At 34.0% G+C, this 16,221-nt stretch overlaps 1 protein-coding gene across 1 annotated transcript; it reads left to right on the top strand.

Annotated features, from left to right (window-relative positions):
• The first annotated feature begins 7,434 nt into the window (after window positions 1-7,434).
• On the top strand, window positions 7,435-8,301 carry LOC124829377 (VIT-like transporter 1b). Its single transcript, XM_047302873.2, has one exon. The coding sequence runs from the start codon at window positions 7,496-7,498 to the stop codon at window positions 8,186-8,188; it is 693 nt and encodes a 230-aa protein (XP_047158829.2). The 5' UTR covers window positions 7,435-7,495; the 3' UTR covers window positions 8,189-8,301.
• The last annotated feature ends 7,920 nt before the right edge of the window (window positions 8,302-16,221 follow it).

Raw genomic sequence — 16,221 nt, 5'->3', positions numbered from 1 at the left:
GTAGTGCAAATGTTGTAGTTGCAAGGGATATTTAGGAAATAAAGATGCAGAGAAGTTTCTGTAATATGGTCATGAGCATATGGTTTTGGGGACTAAGTTAATATGTAGGAACGTTAAATACTGATGCATGAATGTATCATATTGGGGTAATGGGGTTAAATCTATTTGTTAATTTGTTTGGACTATTTAATAAGAGAATGAAAGTTTATTTTGAGATACTTAACTGTTGTTAAGATCAATTCAAAAACAAATCTATAAAAATCATTCAAAAACAGAGGTAAAATCTATTTAAACAAATTTTGAATGACTAAAGAAAGCTATAAATCAACTTAAAAATTAAAATCTTCAAGAAACTCAAAATTTCAATACTCAAAACCTACCAAAGCACTCTAAAACTAGGCTAAACAAGGTAAAAGTAAGAACTAAACTAAAACAGAAAGAAACTTGTAAAGAAACTTTGTAATCAAGTCTTAAATGTCTAAAGAAAACTCAGAACACTTCAAAAGTCACTAATTCTAAGAGATTCTAAAACTCACTAATGAAAGCCTAAAAGTACACTCAAACTAGTATAGAAATGAGGACTGCACTAATTTCAGTGCAGTAAAATGCAGTGCAGCTTTGTAAACAAGTTTTAAATGTTAAAAGCAAGTTAAGAAACAACCTAAAACCTACCTCTCTACAAAAACTCAAAAATTGACTATTGAGAACCTAAAACTATGCTAGAACTCTCAAATCATGAAAAATGCTCTAATGTATAATGTATCAACTTATTGGGGTGTTATGAGGCATAATGTATCAACTTATGCTTGTATTTTTCCTGTTGTGTTCTTTTTGATAAAACCATGTTGCATTATTATACCGATGTACATGTACTGTTTGGTTGGCTGCCACCTTGCTCTTTTGTATTGGCATGAATGTTGAGATATTCTAAAGTTTGTGACGTGTGTGAATGATATACTTCTTTCCCTACTTCATAAAGTCGAGTGATATTTTGTATTGGCATGAAGAATTGATTCCTGAGACAATTTCTTGAAATCACTACTAAAACCTCAAAATGACTATTAGAAATGCACTAGAATGGTCAAAATTTGCAAACTGCATTAAACTAGACTAAGTAACTTCAAAGAAATTGTCCTAACAAGTTTAGAAGGGTAAGACCTAGCTAATTAGAAACTCACACTACAAAAACAACCTAGAAGTCAAAATATGACACCCTAGAACCTAAAACTAGTAACTAGAATAGGCTAAAAGTGGTCATAATGCATAGTGTATTAAATAAAGTACTAATCAAAACAGTAAAAAGACTATCTACACAAGTTTTAAAAAAAAAGAAAGATAAAAATGAGAGCACAATTCGAAAATACAAAGAAATACAAGATTTGACTATTGAGGACCTAAAATTACACTACTTAAAACCTAAAAAATGTCACATGGAGAGGTGACAATTTCGAAATTGACCTAATGAAACCTAAGAATGTATAATGTTTTTATCCTAACAAGTTTAAAGTACTTAAATAAAGCTAAGAAAGATGTCAAATTGGATCAAGTAGCTAAAACTCAAAATATGACAACTTATAACCTAAAAGTAGTACCTAGAATACACTAAAAGTGCAAATAATGCAAAGTCTATTAAAGTGCTAACCAAAACAATAAACTAACTATCTACACAACTTTTAAAAGATAAAATAAAGATAAAAATGAAGTCTCAATTTAAAAATAACAAGAAAAGCAAAATTTGACAATTGACCCAAAGTAGGCTAATTTTAAGTAATGTAAACATCCTAACAAGTGTAAAGTAGTGAAATCAAGGTAACAAAGTAGTGAAATGCAAAGAATAACCTAAAACTCAAAGTTTGAGTATTTAGGTTCTAAAAAGTGAACTTAAAAGGTGAGAAACTTCCAATTTACCTAAACTAGAATACTTTTAAGTAATGTAAACATCCTAACAAGTCTAAAGTATTGATATCAAGTTAGGAAAGTAGTGAAATGCAAAGAATAACCTAAAACTCAAAGTTTGAGTATTTAAGTTCTAAAAAGTGTACTTAAAAGGTGAGAAATTGCAAACTTACCTAAACTACACTACTTTTAAGTAATGTAAACATTCTAACAAACTTCAAGTCCCTGGTCATGAGAGCGCTGCCTGCACTAGTGCAGAAAGGGCTTTAGATGTCCGTTCTTTTGGCCTTTTGACGTCCGACCTTCCCCCGACGTCTTTGTCGGTGACGTTACTCAGACGTCGGGGGGTCCACATCGGACGTGTATATAGACGTCCGATGTGTCAGGCCCGACGCCTATCCAGACGTCCGGTGTACACCCTCGGACGTCCACGTAGACGTCCCACGTGCCCGTCTGACGTCCCCAGAGACGTTTGTCTCCTCCCTCCCCCGACGTCTATACAAACGTCCGAGGTGTATCACCCGACGACCACCTGCCTGAATTGTTTTGTGGTAGGGCTGGGGTTGGACGTCCATTTGTGCACTGCCAGACGTCTATAGACGTCCGATAGTGCACTAACCGACGTCTACTGGGCGTATTTTTTTAAAAAATTAATTCATTTTTGCAATAAAACCACACCTGAAAAGCAGAAAATTGTCCCAGAACAATTTTGCTATAATATATATATGCGTTTCATATAAACAAAGTTCTACTTAATTTAAAATATAATCCACTACCAAAACTATCAAGATAAAACTTAAACTAAAACTAAGCAATGTTCAACAACAAATAAAACTATTCCTAACTCCATCTTTGCAGAAGATAAGCGGTCCACTCCTGCCTTATCTATTTAATTGTGTCCTCTGGAATAGGTGATGTACTCTTGAAGCGCTGCAAAATTCAAGAAAGATTCATTATGGTTTCATATATGTTTGAAGATGAATTTGATTTGTAATGTATTCAAGGTATACATCATTACCTCATTCCAGTCATCTGTAATGACAGCTCGAATGATGGTCTTAATCCAACACATCACATAGAAGCCACATTCCCATGAATCTAGCTAGTGGTTACACTAAAATAACAAACTAAATAGTTAAGAATTTAGATCATTCAATAACATAGAAAATGAATTAGAACTATAAATGACTTAAAACCTTTGGATACAAAATTTGAACCAGTTGACCACGTGATTTACCAATAACTCTGTACAGATTGAAAACACAAAGTATAATTAATATGACTATATTTATCATAAAAGTTGAAGGTGAACATCAAATTCAAAGTCATTTTTGGAGAAACACTTACCCTTGAAGCATTGTTCTCAAGTCATTTTTCATCTTCCTATGCAACGAACAAAACCATATAATTTTACATGCTTTGGGAATGATGACCATCAACTGCCAGTGCATGCTATCATAAAAGATAAATAGTTATTTAACTAATTAAGGAAACTATAATAATGAACTGGCCACATATAACAACACCTACCCATCAATGTATGGCACAAGGTATACTTCTCTTTTTGACTCATCCATCCATGTTTGCAAATAATGTTGTCTGTTTTGAAGTGTGTTACCAGACGGTTGAATGGTTTGAGGTTCAACAAATCCGTAAATGGAAGACCGACCTTTGAGTAAAAAACATGCATACACAAAACACAATAACATGCATACCTTAGAGTAAAAAACATGCATACACAAAACCCAATAACATGCATACAAAAAACCTTTATCAACGAACAAGCTAATCTGAAAAGTAGATTCCAAATGAAAGGGAGGGAAATCGAGGAGGGCACAACCTAAAACGTAGGCCAAAAACAATCCAAAAAGCCGCCCAAGAGCACACAACAAACTGCACCAAAACGCACCAAAAACGATTTTTAATCGGTTCAAATCAAAGATATTTCATCACAGAGCAATGTAATCGGATTGAAAGTAAATTTAAACGGTCCAAAAGAGAGAAAACGCACCTGGAAATGCAATGCCGCAGAGAGCGTTCGCGGGGAAGACGATGAACAGTAAGCGTAACTGCTCGCGGGTTCGCGTTTTAATATAAATACTATTAGACGTCCGGTACTATGGGGCCCCGACGTTTATAATACTATAGACATCGGGGCTATCACTAATATGACGTCTTTGGGGATTTAAAATTGATATTCGCGGGGGGTTTTAGACGTCTGTGGGAGGGGCCAGGACGTCTATAATATTATAGACATCCGTCCCCCCACCACAGACGTCTAAGAGGCTGAAACAAATGAACGCTTCAACTTCCCTGTCAGCCCCTTAAACGTCCGTTGTGGGGGGGGGGGGACGGACGTCTATAATATTATAGACGTCCGGGCCCCTCCCACGGACGTCTAAGAGGCTGGAACAATCACCTCTTCAACTCCCCTCTGTTAGCCCCTTAAACGTCCGTTGTGGATGGGGCCGGACGTCTATAATATTATAGACGTCCGTCCCCCTCCACAACGGACGTTTAAGGGGCTAAGAGACGATTAATTCTTCAACTACCTGTCAGCACCCTAAACGTCCGATATGGGGGGCTGGACGTCTATAATATTATAGACGTTTGTCCCCTCCACAACGGACGTTTAAGGGGCTGAGAGACAATTAATTCTTCAACTACCTATCAGCACCCAAAACGTCCGATATGGGGGTCGGACGTCTATAATATTATAGACGTTCGACCCCCTCCACAATGGACGTTTAAGGGGCTGACAGGGGAGTTGAAGAGGTGATTGTTCCAGCCTCTTAGATGTCCGTGGGTGGGGCCCAGACATCTATAATATTATAGACGTCCGTCCCCCCCCCCACAACGGACGTCTAGAGTTTCACTTATTTACGGATATGCCATTGGTCAATTATTTACGTTGGGGCTGTTGTGGACGGACGTCTATGGGGTGACGTTAAAGGCCATTTCTGCACTAGTGCTGATGCGGAAGACACTCATTCCACTATCCCTCCAACCCAGCCACGACCATCCTCGTCACCTGTCGTCACTCAACAGCCCACATCAGTCCAGCCCACACCAATCCAGCCATCTATAGAGCAGTAGGATGATGAAGATCATTATGATGATGACTATGTAGATTATTAGTTTTATTTTGTTATTGAACATAGTTCTTAGAACATTTGGATGTTAGAACATTATGTTTAATGTCTAGATGATATTATTTTATGTTTCATGTTTCATTTATAAATAGAAGTTCTTAAATTTGAAGAATACAAATGATGTTATAAAGTTGTTTTTGTCATTAATGATTAGATCGATGATTTTGGGATGCATATTATGGAGGTCTGTCTGTGGTTTGAAAATATTATGCAGGTTTGTTTATGATGTAAACATTTTATGCAGGTTTGTTTGGTTGGATAAGAAATACAAATATGATTTAGTTTTGTCTGGATCATACCGAAGGATTTACCGAAGGCTTTTGCCCTTCGGTAATTACCGAACGTTTTTGTCTTTCAGTAATTACCGAAGACTTTTGTCCTTCGGTAATTACCGAAGACTTTTGCCCTTCGGTAATTACCGAAGACTTTTGTCCTTCGGTAATTACCGAAGGACAAAAACCGTCGGTAAACATTAACAACAAGGGATTTACCAACGGTATTTTGACCGTCAATAAGCCAGTAAAAGGTTAATATCAACGGTTTTTTGCTTAATTACAAAGGCCGAAGGAAAACTCAGCATCACTTGAGTGAACTAATATAAATTGAAGTATTCATTATTATGTTTGTATATACTCTTTAAGTTGTCATCAAAAGATGTTGAAGAAAAATTATTATAAACCAAATTTCAAACCGTACCTTCAACATTTAATCTATCAAGTTTCGTAAAAAGTTTGCGAAACGCTTTTATCAATTTCATTTAAAGCCCCTCCTTTCTTTATAATTAACTTTTTCTTTCATTTTTCCCCCGGTTAAATTTAAAAAAAAATCAACAACACATGATTAGATCACTTTCCGTACATATGTATACATTTTAATTGTTAACTACAAATAAATCATTCACTCATACATGTTTATGAATAATATTAAATTGAAATCAAATATTAAATGTTTAACTTAATAAAATATAATAATGATCAAAATGCACATAATCAGTATTTCTGCAAGTCATAATTTCTGTAGTAATAAGATCTCTCTCTCTCTCTCTCTCTCTCTCTCTCTATATATATATATATATATATATATATATATATACGCTATTCATCATAAAAATAAGTAAGCAATTAACCTCGAAAGATTGTGTATTCGGCACATTTAATAAAATATTGTAATTCAATTTCAGAAATTGTTGTGACTGAGGGTACTAGTTTTTTAGTTTAAATTACTTTTAAATTAATATTCCTAATCTAATACGATGGCCTTTGTGGTAATAAAATAAATGCATTTATATCAGGGCATGCAAGTTGACTTCTTTTTGCTTTGCCTTTCCCTTTCATAATTTGATATTTTATCTGCCAGTAAACATTTTGAACCTTTCTTTTTCTGGCCGTTCACCATGGTTTATGTATATAAATTTATAAAGACGAAAGGCCACTTCTAGTTATTAATTTTAGTTTATTTTGTCTTCGGAAGAGAGAACAATAATAAAGTTTGAATGATAAAAAAAAATACACTTTCTCTTAATTTTAATTGAAAAAAATAGAAAAGAACTTGACTTTTACAATCAAAATTCTTTTTATCTATTCTCTGTAATGTTTAAGTTTCATTCTTGTATATTTTCTTTCCATCTAACCTAATGGTGACTAAATAAAAAAGAAAACTGACATATAGCTCTATTCCGGAGCACATTTGGAAAAATATGTATAGATGCAGTATTTGTGATGTTTGAGATTTAAAATATATTTCTATGATGAAAATGTTTAATATATATTATTTTTAAACACACTTTTTGGTATTGTGCATATATTTTAATAAATTAAATCTATTATCTACTTATAATAATGAACCACACATAACCAAAAGTGCAAAAAATGTTTCAAACAGAATAATTTCTTAAATCTTCTAAAAACATATTATAATTTTATTTTTAATTTATGTAAATCTTCTACATATCATTGACTTCGTCTATTTCTAATTTCTATTGAAAAACTTAATTGATCATCTTTAATTAGATATTGTCCTTCAATTATATAATTTTTCATTCACCAGTCCCAGACATGAATCTTACACAAATCTCAAACCTATAATTATCTTACTTTAAAAAGAATCAAGTTTAGTATCACTTAGAACATTTAAGCAAATTATATTTTAACAATTCATCAGGGAAAAATATAATAAAAAGGTATATAAGAATCACATAGCCAATATTCCCCTTCCCAATTTCAAATCAAGTTGACATCAATATATCTTTATGTCAAGTATTATATATATACTTTTGCCCTTTCTAAATGTCCAAATAGTGTACTCTTTCAAGCAAGACAACGTAAAGATGCAAATATTTCATTATTTATCTATCTTTTCTTGTTAAGAAGCCTTTAACTTTCACTAACTTTGCTCTGCTCTTGTTTTCATCTTCTTGGTCTCCCCTCCTTTGTTGTTGTGACACCAAAATGGCTACAGCTACATCCAATGGTTTGGTGTCACAAAACCATGTAGGAGGAGTGCATCCAAGTCCAGCAAACAAAACTGATGAGAAGAAAACACAAAAAGTTACCGAAGATGATGCAAACATAAACTACAGGGAAAGAGCGCAGTGGCTTCGTCCAGCAGTTTTAGGAGCCAATGATGGGTTGGTTTCGGTTGCTTCATTGATGATGGGTGTAGGAGCCGTTAAAAAAGACCCAAAGGCTATGCTACTTGCTGGTTTTGCAGGGTTGGTTTCAGGGGCTTGTGGTATGGCGATAGGAGAGTACGTTGCAGTGTACACTCAGTATGATGTTGAGATTGGTCAAATAAAGAGAGATATGAAGATGAGTGTAGGAGGGGAAAAGGACTTGGAGATGGAAATGGAGAAAAGAACATTACCTAATCCACTGCAAGCTACTTTGGCATCTGCAGTATCCTTTTCTATAGGTGCATTGATTCCTCTACTTTCTGCCGCTTTTATAGAACGTTACATGACAAGGGTTATTGTGGTTGTGGCAACGACTAGCTTGGCTTTGCTGGTGTTTGGAAGGGTGGTGGCTCAACTGGGAAAAACTCCTAAGTTAAAATCTCATGTAAGGTTCCTTCTTGGAGGATGGATAGCCATGGCCATCACTTTTGGGTTAAGTAAATTACTGGGTACTAGTGCTTTAATGTAGCCATGAATAAGATTTTTGTTAGTCATTGGAGAACCAATTACTATAGCTTTGTTCTCAAGTATTTCTTCTACATTTGTTGTTAAATAAAGATCTTTTATAAGTAAAGATGTTTATATCTCCCTAATAAATGCCATACAACTGAAACAATATTCATTGTTAATTTTTTTTTTATATTTGTATATTTGGATTGGTATTTGAAGTTGTAGCCCGGGATCAAATCCCTTTTCTGTGACACTAACAACAAAACAGGGTTCTATTCCCAACAACATATTTCTAAATTGATAATATACCCTAATGCCCGAAATAACTCAAAAATGAAAAGAACAACATAAAACTCATTCAAACAAACCAAACTTCATCAACATAATTCAAACAAACCAAACTTCATCAACATAATTCAAAACACACCAAGACACTCCTAAACAATCAAAGAAACATGAACATATATACACCAATCAATCTAACAAGAAACTAAGAATAACTAAACAAACAAAAATGTGTCAAGGCCAAAAAAACTCTTCAACGTTGTTGTCGGGCTACCGTCAGGCTACCGCCTAGTGGCGTATGAGAAAATTAGCTCAAAACTAGATTTACTGGTGTGGTGCTCAACTACCGCCCTATGACAGCCCAACCGTAGCTCCGCCGCAGCTCAGCTATTCTACGAATATTTGTTTCTCACTGTACGATTTTGGGCAATTGACTCTCTTTCAAAGCACTTACACGCAAACCAAGCTACGACGGTAGTGCATGGCACGACGACGGTGCACCTGGCTTGGATACGCCCTTGCATGAAAGAGGAAGAACAGGAAATCCCTCCCTTGCACTTGTTAGAGAAGAAGAATATGAAATGAAAGATCCCAAGCTTGACGATGTAGATGGCGGCTTCACTCAACGAGAGAGATGGAGGCACATCAAAGGGGCCTAGAGTTGTACTAATCTAAGCTTAGATGGAAAAAATGGGAGAGATAAAAGGCTACCCTCACGGGAGAGAAAAGAAGATGAAGGGGGTTTTGAAGTGATGTTTGAGAATGTGAAACGAGATAAGAAATAGATCTGAAAAGAGAGAGAGAAAAAAGAGTAATGTGCAGTTTGCGGAAAGAGAGAAAGAGTGAGCGGGAAATTTGCCTTTCTTTTTACCGACATATTTACTGACAGACTTTTCTGTCTTTAAATTTTATGTGTATTACTAACGGATTTACTGACGATCTTTTTTCATTGGTCAATTTCATGTGTATTATCGCAGGATTTACCAATAATCTTTTTCGCCAGTAAATTTTATGTGTATTATCGACGAACATACCGACAAATTTATTTTCATCGGTAAAATTTTGTCGGTAATTTCAAAAAATTTTGTAGTATGTATTGTACCTTTGTTTCCTTGTATGCTTTTGCTCTCTTTTTTGTACAGATAATGACAACACTAAACTTTGTTCGAAAGTGTTGCAGATGGATCGAAAAGCCGTTGAGAAATAGGAAGACATTCGTAGAATGTTTCGTTAAAGATTTATGCCTTGTCATAGTCATACAAGCTCTCACTTCTAAAGCAATATTGTTCTTCCTAAGATGCATAATAGTACAAACCTTCATACCATAAGCTACCTACTCTCAAAAGGTCAAATCTATCTGAGTAATGGATCTTTCTCGAAGATGACTATATAAGGAGGACTCGTAGAAGAGAAGCAGTAATATATATACAGGAACTTTTGAATCCTTACGTTGTTATTCTCTTTCAAATCTTATATCATCTAAGTCTATTCTTTGAACAAGAAAATGTATTTCAAGTTATCATATTTCATTGTATTTAATCCATCCTCTCTTTGAGAGTTATTTTAATCTATACTTGTACTAGAAACACTTGTTGTGTCGATATTCATAAGTGAATTTAAACACTTGTATTGTTTAATTCGATTGAGTTAAACGATCTAAACAATTTATCTAGGGTGGATACCAAGAAAGGTTAAACTCGTTCTAGTTAGGTAGACTAGTGGGAACCAAAAGTGATTGATAATACTTGAATACCAAGAGTAGGTTGTACTCGTTGTAATATTGTTAAAGATTAGTGGAACTCCTTTAGATGTCTTAAGGGAGAACTAGACATTACTTAGATTGGATCAAACTAGTATAAAAATAGTTGTGTTAATCACTTTGCTTGTCAAACATTTTCCTAAATGCTTATTTGAAAACACAAGCATCTAACAACACTATTGCAGTTTATCTAACACTTGCAATGGTCACTAAATGTTGATTTTGCAAAAAGAATTTAAAACAATATTCAACCCCCTCCCTCCTTTCTAGTGTTTTCTTGTATTTCAATTTAGTTGTGAATTATGTAAGCCTCTAAACCATTCTTTGTATCTAATTAATTTATCTAGTTACTTATATTAAATAAATGTTTTTTGTTCAGATATATGTTTGTTAACACTTCGGCAAGTGTACCGAATCGTATCAAGTAATAATAAAATGGTAAGACCAAGTATCGTTTCCCAAAGGATTCACGACCTAGATAGTTATGTGATTTCTTGATTAAATTAGACTTGTAAACAAAATCATTGTGGTTGAATTGCGAAAAATAAACATGAATGCAAGTTTTGATCAATTGGATTGAAAGATGCAAAAGTGATTGATGTAAAATATGGAATGATGATGTTGTTGGGGTTTCCGACTTATCCTATCCACTCTCATGTATTCATGAATTCATCTTTCTTCATTAATGTTAATGTCACTTTCTAATTTACCTTAAACTCGATGTCTCGGTGAAGAAAGCCTACTCCTAATCACTAGTTTACAATGTTTTGTTTCCCTAGCAATTATTCATGCATTACATTCCCACAGAAGCTTAAAGGCAACCGATTCTCCTATTCCTATGTCTAGGTAATATTACTTCCGGGAGAATTTCCCCGGTTCTAGATTTACCTATATGTGTCCATATAGATAACATCAATGATCATGCAATTGAATGAGTTAAACAAAGTATGCATAGAGTGTAAAAGAAAAATCCTAACAACTAATGAAGCAAAGCATATAAAATATAGAACCAATTCAATACATGAGAGTTTCAAAGGATTACATCGGTTCCCCAACAATAATGGAAGGTTTAGTTCACCATAGACATGGTGAAACTAGTTGAAAATAATGAAAATAATGAAAGATAGAACCCTAGAATTTGAAGAAAGGAGCTTCCGCATCTAAAATCCGCCTCCAAGGGGTGAAGAAAGTTTGATTTCGCCTCTTTCTGTCCAAAGATATCAACCCTAGGTCGACTAAAACCTTATATAGTTTATTAAAAATTACAAAAAATAGGCCCAAGCCTAATTAAATGGCGCTCAACGGCAGAATTGCGCTCAGCGATAAGTGCAGTTCTTCAGAATGACGCTCAGCGGCAGTTTTAACCCTCAACGGTGACTGTGGTGCTTCAGAATGCCGCTCAGTGGTAAAAGTTACGCTCTACGGTGACTATGACTCTTCTTTTGTGTACTTTTACTTCCTTTCCTGAGTTTAGCTCCTTACTACTTCAACTTCTTTCATCTAATTCATCTTAATTCCTGCCAAAACAAGAAAAACCAAGCATAAAACCTATCCAACTCTCTTATTTCCAAAACTTAAGCAAAAATATGATTCCAAGCTAGTTTCTAAGTCATAAAAGTTGTTTTTAATATCAAAATTAAGTATCAAAATAACAGTATTTCAACCGTTATCAATGTTTGATGTCAATAAGAAACGAAGTTGAGTGATGTATATGGGTTCATAGACTCTTAACTCATTCATGATGACAATAAGTTTGATGACATCCAAACATTCGTCACCAAATGTTTAAAAGGGGAAAGAAAATATCTTTAGTCCCTTATATTTCTTCATAAGTGTAGTTTGCTTACTTGTAATTAGAATAATCATTTTAAGTTATAACAATGATTGCATTTTCAATTCAAGCATCATTGACAGCTAGTTGTTGTTTCCCTTTAAAACAAAATTGTTGTGTGGTTTTTCTCCTTGCACAAGTTTTCCTTAATCATCTCAAACAAGTAATAGATTGGTAAGAATATAAAGTGTTCTTAATTTCACTTATGACTACAAAAGGAAAAAAAAATGAAACTAGAGAGAGAATAATTATAGTTGAGAGGATGGAAACCAAAATTTCTTTGCAGAGGTGTTTGTTTCATAGAGTATTTTATACTTTCACTTAAGTATTATCTTTTCTGTAGAGATTCAAGAGTGCTACAACAATGCATGAGAAGTCCATATATTATGTAAGAAAAACATTTGCCAAATATATAATAGAATGTAGCCTATTTACTTATAAATCATTTAAAGTAAAATTATATAAAGTTTTCATATTATTATATAAAGTAAAACAAAAACAAAAGAATAATATTTTAAAAAAAAATTCTACAATAGATTTCGATTATTACCAAAATATAAAGTATAAATGGGTTGTTATGCTTTCTCGTAATAACCAAAGCATAATCTTTTTTAATTTAAAAATAATTTAACTTTAAGGTATTAACCTTTAGTTTTTTCAGAATCGAAATCTAATATTCTTTTAAAATTAAATTATTTTTAAAATCAGAAGGGTATTCAGTTTGGATTATTAAAATAATCGAAGTCTAATATTTTTTTTATTCGTTTATTTATTTATGATTTCATGTTTTGATTTCGTCTAGAATCGAAGTTTCGTATGAAAGTTTAGGCTTCTCTTTATGACCGACATCAAAAATTCTATTTTTTTTATGTCATCTAGATATGTTTCAATTATTGAATCGAAATACAATATCCTCTTTCTATGCTAATGATGTATAGGTTGAGACAATTGTTTTTATTTAATGTATTTGTTTTTACTAATAAGGAAAATGTAACATCCCAAAATACAGTAATTACCATAAATCAGAATTAATTACCATTAACAGTAAACAATGCAGTCTTTATAATTAACAGAGTTTAAAAGCCAAACGGCTTAAGGTGCAGAATTACAATATACAAAACGAAATCAGTGAAAACTAATAACGAACGGTTTTACAAAATAAAATAACCGAACGTATAAACCAAAAGCGGACGTCCTAAACTAGAAAGAAAAGACGGACGTCCTACTGCTCCGCTTTCACTTCCACTTCAACTAAGTTTTCCTCCTCGATAACGTCTTCCAGAGTTGTCTCGCCTTCTGCTCACATCCACACGGATGATCATTGCAAGACAGGACGAACGTACATAGACAAATGGACAACACAAGGAAAAACGAAAGGGTAAGCTTATATAATTTAATTCATACAAACAACACATACAATGAACATATCATTCCACACAAGCACATAGTTTAACATATAACATCATGTAACATCTATAAATATATATATATATATATATATATATATATATATATATATATAAGACGACCGTCCGGACTGTATGAAACCGTGTAGCTACAGGCGTCCTCGCACCCGAGTGATGTAGTAACCGGGATACACCTAATCAGCTGCCACTCGAGGTTAGTCCGTTCTTACGTCGCCCATGTTAACTTATGGACTAAGGACCTCCTGCCATTCCCACACATGAACTACTCTCCTCTACGTGAAGATGAGTGTCACGGAATATCAGGATGGACCAAGCCTGGCCTAGCTTATCCACAGTCATACTTTACCAAATTTAATATTCAAATATATATATAAGAAACGTTCCTCCATGGAACGCTCGTTCAAATTCCATAATCGTATAATCATTTAATATAGTGTTCACACCTCTTAATATTTCATATTCATAACATTTTCATTCTATGTTCCACTCTCTTAAAAGGACGAACGTTCAACTTTCTGAAGGAAAAGGACGAACGTTAAAAGCCAGATTTAGAAGAACTTGTTACAATCAGAAAGACTCCAGAATAATACGACTATTTTCAGAATATTTTAAGTACCAAGAGGACAGGTTGACTCCTCTTGGACGAAGATACATCAAGCAGAATACTTAACTACATTAGGAAACTTTTGTTTCAAAAGAGGTCGACTGTCAGTCAATGACCGAACGTGACAATATACATTTATTAAGTATTTGGACGAACGCTATTTACGTTCGTTAAGGAGTCAACGATAGGACGAGCGTTCAATCTAAGACCGAACACTTCATTAAAACGAACCTTTAGGTAGATGACCAAGAATCAATCATGACGAACGCTTAGTACAAGACCGAGCGCTCTTTAGGACGAACGCTTGGTTTAACACCGAGCGCTATTTAGGACGAACGCTTGGTTTAAGACCGAGCATTGTTTAGAACGAACGTTCGGTATAAGACCGAACGTTACATATTTTAAAGTGTACAGTATTTATATACAGCTGAGCTGAACCGAACGCTCAGACATTTAATTGGGGACGCTCGCTCTCAAGCGGAGTTCTTCCCAAATGAAAGAATTCCATTCTAAGTTATTTTCAGGGAAACCGGACGGTATAAGACCGTACGGTGACGAGCGTAATTTATCATAGGGAGTGATTTACGTTTCAGATTTTTCAACCATAACAGATTTCAGATTTCAACATTTAAACTTATACTTTACAATTCATATGATTTTCAATTTATAAACTTTATAACATTCATTCCAATTACTTCATATTCAACATCATCATACAGATTTTACTTCATACAACATAAACATCCAGGTTCATGATCACACATCTCAATCATCATACATCATACATTCGCATTCATACTGCATACATGCATCTCAGTCATCAACACGCATACTTTTTCATACATCCAAATCAGATCATGCCACATTCAAGTATAAATCAAACATATAAGCTTTCCTTACCCGGATCAGTATACGAACGTCCTAAAGCAAGGGTATGGTGCGTCCTCTAACAGCGTTCTACCCTCAGTTTTACTAAACACTTTCACTTGATCTAAACACCAAAATCAGAGATGACTCAGATACAATCCATGCATGAACCCAAAACTTGTTTTCGCATGAAACCCTAATGGACGAACTACTAGAGAAGAGTACTTACCAGCTCAGATTCTAATTCTGTTCGGTCCAAAATAACGTCCGCGTCTCCGAGAACGTTCCTACGGTTCTGAAATGTAATCGGAGGAGAGGCGTGAGATTTACAGTAGAGAGAAGTTGGGAGTTCTAGAGAGAAGTTGGAGAAGATGAAGGGTTGAGTTTCGTGAGGAAGAAGGTAAATGCAGAGAGTGAGAGGAAGTGATTTTCAGAGAAATTATTTTCTTCCCCACGTCAACCGAACGTGCACTCCCATACTGACACCTGTTTCCTATTACAGATTTTCGAAGGTTCCAAATGGACACTTGGCAGACGTGTGTCAGGGTGTGTGGGTGTGTTTTTAATGAGACTGAATGTGTGTCGTAGTGCATTAATGAAAGCAGCCTGGTGACTCATCAGTGCATTTATTTTGATTTGATAAATGATTAGCAGAGTTAAATTTACGAGGCCTTACAGAAAATCACTCAAATATTCTTTTAAGAAGTTAATCTAAAAATAATATTTTAAATAGCTATTAAAAAGTTTTATTAATAGAATAATATAGTTATAAAGTGAGTAACAAACCAGTCCCCGAACACAAATCACTTGAAAGTATTTATTCATAATCTTCCTTTGAAATAAGAACCTCGTGCTTAAATTTACTTATGACTACAGAAAAAAAAAAGAAAAAAAAAATGAAACTAGAGAATACCAATAGTTGAGAGGATGGAAAAATTTTCTTCGCAGATGTGTTTGTTCCATAGAGTATTTCACACTCCCACTTAATATAATAACTAAAGAAACATTGAATTTTATGACTCTTTTTTATGAAACTATCTTTATATTTAACTGTTATTCGAACTATACTTGATATAATCTTCATAATTATATTGAAATAATCTTCTAGGTATTTTATGTGGGATTGTGTTTCTTATTTGTACGTGTGTGTCTCTTTGTAGAAGATATTTTCTATACATTACACGAAAGCAATTTATATATATATATATATATATATATATATATATATATATATATATATATAAACTTAACTATTTTTTATCATTTATCCATTTTCATT

This window comes from Vigna umbellata, chromosome 9 (assembly GCF_029865625.1).
Source record: "Vigna umbellata cultivar VRB3 chromosome 9, Vumbellata_1.0, whole genome shotgun sequence".
Lineage (NCBI taxonomy): Eukaryota > Viridiplantae > Streptophyta > Magnoliopsida > Fabales > Fabaceae > Vigna > Vigna umbellata.
Note: the sequence above shows the minus strand (reverse complement) of the source record. Positions and strands in the feature narration are given on the sequence as shown.

Coding starts and splice junctions, on each gene's coding strand:
- LOC124829377 (XM_047302873.2), top strand. CDS start 7,496: ATGGCTACAGCTACATCCAATGGTTTGGTGTCACAAAACCATGTAGGA.